General features: G+C 39.9%; 1 protein-coding gene across 1 annotated transcript in view; it reads left to right on the top strand.

The window, feature by feature from the left end:
* Window positions 1-4,197, top strand: part of pax3b (paired box 3b) — a gene marked incomplete in the record, with an annotated part of 23,770 nt that overhangs the window by 16,963 nt on the left and 2,610 nt on the right. Inside the window, 1 exon segment of the mRNA XM_024277580.2 lies at window positions 3,971-4,197. Coding sequence (XP_024133348.1) covers window positions 3,971-4,005 — 35 coding nt within the window.

The raw sequence follows: 4,197 nt of genomic DNA, 5'->3' as shown, positions 1-4,197 counted from the left end.
CTGCAGTCCAGTGAGAAAGCAATAAAACATAAATAAGAGCAGAAAAATTGCCGTATAATACTACAAACATTTTCATATAGTAAAATCAAAAGTATATACAGATATAAAATTAGGTTATTTCTTATAGATAAACTTTAATTGTAGACTATAATCCATAAAAAACATATAAAGGACATAAAAACACTCATTAAAAAAAAGAAGAAAAAAAAAGAAAACAGACTGATTGTTATACTTTCAGTGGAGAGTTATACCAATGTTTCCAATATTATGATGAATATCATGTGGCACTACGTGCAATATTGGTATGAAAAAAATAACTGTTTAATAAATTTAAAATCTGGATTCTAGATTGAATATTTTTCTTTGTTGAAAAATGTTGAGTTTTTGGGTTTTTTGCAGTGATTTTATATTTCAATCTGAAATTAAACTTTTAAACCATTTAAACTGGTTCAAAACTAATAATTCTCTCTGGTAACATGACTATTGCTTCAGAAAACATGGGAGATCTCCAGAAGGAGAACTCTGATCTGCAGGTCTCCAGAAGCTCTAAACATTTATTTGTAGCTGCTATCTATTCAACCTCTAGATCTTTAAGAGGAGGACCTATCTTCCATCAACAATGATCCATAGAAGGTTTGGTTCTGATGGGATGTTATATTTCTCAGGTGGAGAGAGTGATTGAGGTTTAGAGTAATGTGATCATCCTCCTCTGATCATTTTTTCCTTGACCTTAATCCGTCTTTATCTCAGCTTTTTGTTTTCAGGGACAGACTGTGTCCATATTGGACCGGTTCTGGTCCACTAATCTAAGATCTGTGAGGATAAACTCCACTTTTCTCCTTCAGCAGCAAAACAGCAGCAGTTTCCTCGTATTTCTGTCCTTCATGCTTTCCGGAGTGTTGGAGTTAATTGTGCGGATCTGATTCTGTTTACAAAGTGATTGGCCCGGACCCGAGCCGTGCAGCAGAACCGGCTCCCATCACACTGTGTGCCGGTTCTCCTCTGCGTCTCTGCCTTCAGGGAATACCTGCAGCAGGAGGCGCTTTTCATTTCCCATTACTGTTACGCTACGAGTTAAAAGCTACTTCAAACAAACCTACGTTCAACTTCGGGGGGCAGCGGCGTCCCCCGTCACGGCGTGATTACAGCGCAGCTTTTTCAACTTTGGTCCACAGGGGGTTCACCAATCAGGTTCACCCGCTGACCTTGTCATGACCTCGAGACAGTCCAGAGTGAACATTTCTCTGATGAGTCCGACTTTAGCCGCCCCTGCAGAGCAGCAGGTACAAACGGACATCTACGTTAATATCAGAAAGCAGCAAATATCCAATGAAAGATTTTCTAATGGACAAAGCAAAGGTCACGACCTGCTGTGAACACACGGGGACGCGGCGCCCGCTCTGAGCCCGAACGCTCCATCTTGATGTGATTAATCAGCGCGACTGGAGAGCTGGTGGGTTTGGAGCTGCAGAGGAAAGGTCCTTTCTGGGGGGGTGGACGGATCCTAATAGCCTCTGGCAGGGCGGCTATTAGAAACAGGTGCCTGGCTGAGGTCAGCTGGGGAGGCAGCGCTGAGTGGAAACCGCTCTGTCTGACGACACACAGCTTTCACTAGAAATGACAGCAGGAGGGGGGGGGGCACGAACGCTGCTGTAGATGACAACTGTGATGCGTGAGATGCAAGAGTTACCTGGTTTCACCTAGTGGTGGTTCTTTATTTATTCAATTGCATCCTTTGTAATCCACCTAAAAAAAACAAGAGGATCTTTGGCCACTAGGTGGCGATCGCGCTATAGAAGACAACAGTATAAGGACAAAAACAACGTTTTAGATCACAAATAGTTACTTTAAGAAATATTTCCTTAAAAGAGTTTGTAAAATTAATGCCTGTGAATAAATAAAGATGTTAATTTAGTCAGCAAAATGTTTAGCTTTGACCGAGCGTTAGCATTAGCACTGAACGTTAGCGTCAAGCTAGCTTTAGCTTTATGTGTTCAATCGATTTATATCTTTTGTGAATCGATTATTGATCTATTCAACTTAAACCAATTTTTTCAACCAAGCCCTAGTCCAGAACCGTAAGTCGTCAACCAGAACAAGAAGTACTTCTGTACCACTCAAAAAAAAAAAATTGTTGACTGGTGATCTGAATAGTAATGGGTTTTCCCATTTTGTGCTTTCATAAAAATGTTTCTACAATTCTGAACATATTTGGGTTAGGGTAAGTTGGATAATTTTTGCTTTCAGTCGATGATGTCAGGCGCCATCTTGCCTACAGCCAGGTCACTCTCTTAGAAAATGTGTTTTATTCGGCTCCAATCAAACAAAGTCAATTCATTTGCCTTTTATTTTCACGACACAGAGGTTGCCATGTTGGAGCCAGACATTGTCAGTAAGAAGTGATTGGTTCAAGTTTCTATGCTTCTATGGCAACCACTCAATACATTGAAGGGCCACACCCCTACCAATTGTGAGTGGGCTATACACAGAATCTACTAATCAAGCATTTTGGATGTTGGATTTGGGGGCCAGCAGGCTCCATCTGCTGTTACTGAGGCATCAGTTTGGTAATAGAAAATAACGGCAAAAAAGAGGATTGTCAAGAACGTTAAAAAAAGGTATCAAAGCAAGAATGGTTATTTTGACAAATAGAATGACTGAGTAATAGGTGTTTTTTTCTCTATAAAAGTTTTGGGGATTTTAGCTTCATGTAGCCCTAGGTACTTCCTGTTTGGAACACCAGAGGGGAGGGGGTCAGTTCTCATCATAGACAGCATATAGAGAGAACTGGACCGATTATCCCCTCCCTCTTGTGTTCCAAACAGGAAGTACTCACTGGTCCCAGAAAGCCAAAATCCCATAGACTTCTATTGAAAAACAAACAGTTATATTCAGTTTTTCTCTTTGTCGGAATAGCCATTCCTGCTCTGGTGCCTCTCGTAAACATGTTCAAGCTAAATCTATTCTTTTTTTCATGATATATTTTTCTTTATTGCAAGTTATTCGAGTTATAAACTAGCCAATCAGATGCCTCAGCAAGAATAAGTGGTGCCCATGGCCCCCACCTGGAATGTTCAAAACGTTTGATTGATAGATTCTCCCTTTGCACGTTTTCAGTGGAAAACATGGAGTAGCTTTTCAACAAGCTCACTCCTGATTAGCGAGAATGGTTGCCATTGAAATGATGACTCAGACCAATCACCAGCTATTAACATCGTCTGGTCCCAAAATGAAGAAATCTGTATCGCAAAAAAAATGGCGACTGAATTTACTTCATTTTAATGGATCCTAAGGTAAGGCATTTTCAATGGGTGATTTCACATCACTGTCTTGTTTTGTCCATTTCTATATACTATCAATGGTTGCAAACAAACAAAACCCTGAAACGTAAAAGATTTTCTGGATTTCTCTTTCTCTAAACAGAGAATATTTATCCTCTGTGTTTGAGTTCAGTCAAAAGACATACAAATTGGTCACTGACCCCCCCCCCACCATAAAAAAAAAGGCTAATCTATGCTGTTGGTTGAACTCTACAATCTACCACTTTCGAACCTCAGGAATTTCTAGTAAATTTATTAGAAGTTAGATTGCTTTTGTATATTCTCGAGGTTTCCAGCCTTCTGATGATCTCTTTGTTCTCCTGTGGTTATTCGTTTAAGATCCACATGTCATTAAACTTCACTTTATTTAACTGGAAGTTCATGTTATGGTCAAATAATGACTCATTAAATATGATATTATAAAAATACCCACATTTGTTCTGTTTGTTGATGTTGAAATGTAAAATCTCAGCTCCAATCAAAGAAAGATCAGCAACTATGCAGCACATTCAGAAGAACTCTGATTGATTTCTTTTGGTTTATTATGTGAAGGATTTGTTTTAGTTTCTTTCTGCTCACCAACAGCTGATCTGCACATTTCTTTTCTCCTCGATGATCTTAACTCCAGTTGATCTGTGTGTTTCTCACAGGTGCCCTTCCTTATCTGAGGCCTGAAATCACCTGACCAGCAGCTCAGCTCTTCACAAAGGGACGTGTGTTTGCATGCTGACGTAAAAAGCCTTCATGTCTGGACCAAAACTTCGGCGCGGCGGATCAGCACACATCCTCCGCCGCAGGATAGAAAAAAGAAAAAAAAAAACAAGGGATCACAAGAAGGAAAAACAGGAGCGAGAACTGTAAATTGACTGTGAATGTT

Source organism: Oryzias melastigma, linkage group LG13 (genome assembly GCF_002922805.2).
Source record: "Oryzias melastigma strain HK-1 linkage group LG13, ASM292280v2, whole genome shotgun sequence".
In the NCBI taxonomy this organism is placed as follows: Eukaryota; Metazoa; Chordata; class Actinopteri; order Beloniformes; family Adrianichthyidae; genus Oryzias; species Oryzias melastigma.
Note: the sequence above shows the minus strand (reverse complement) of the source record. Positions and strands in the feature narration are given on the sequence as shown.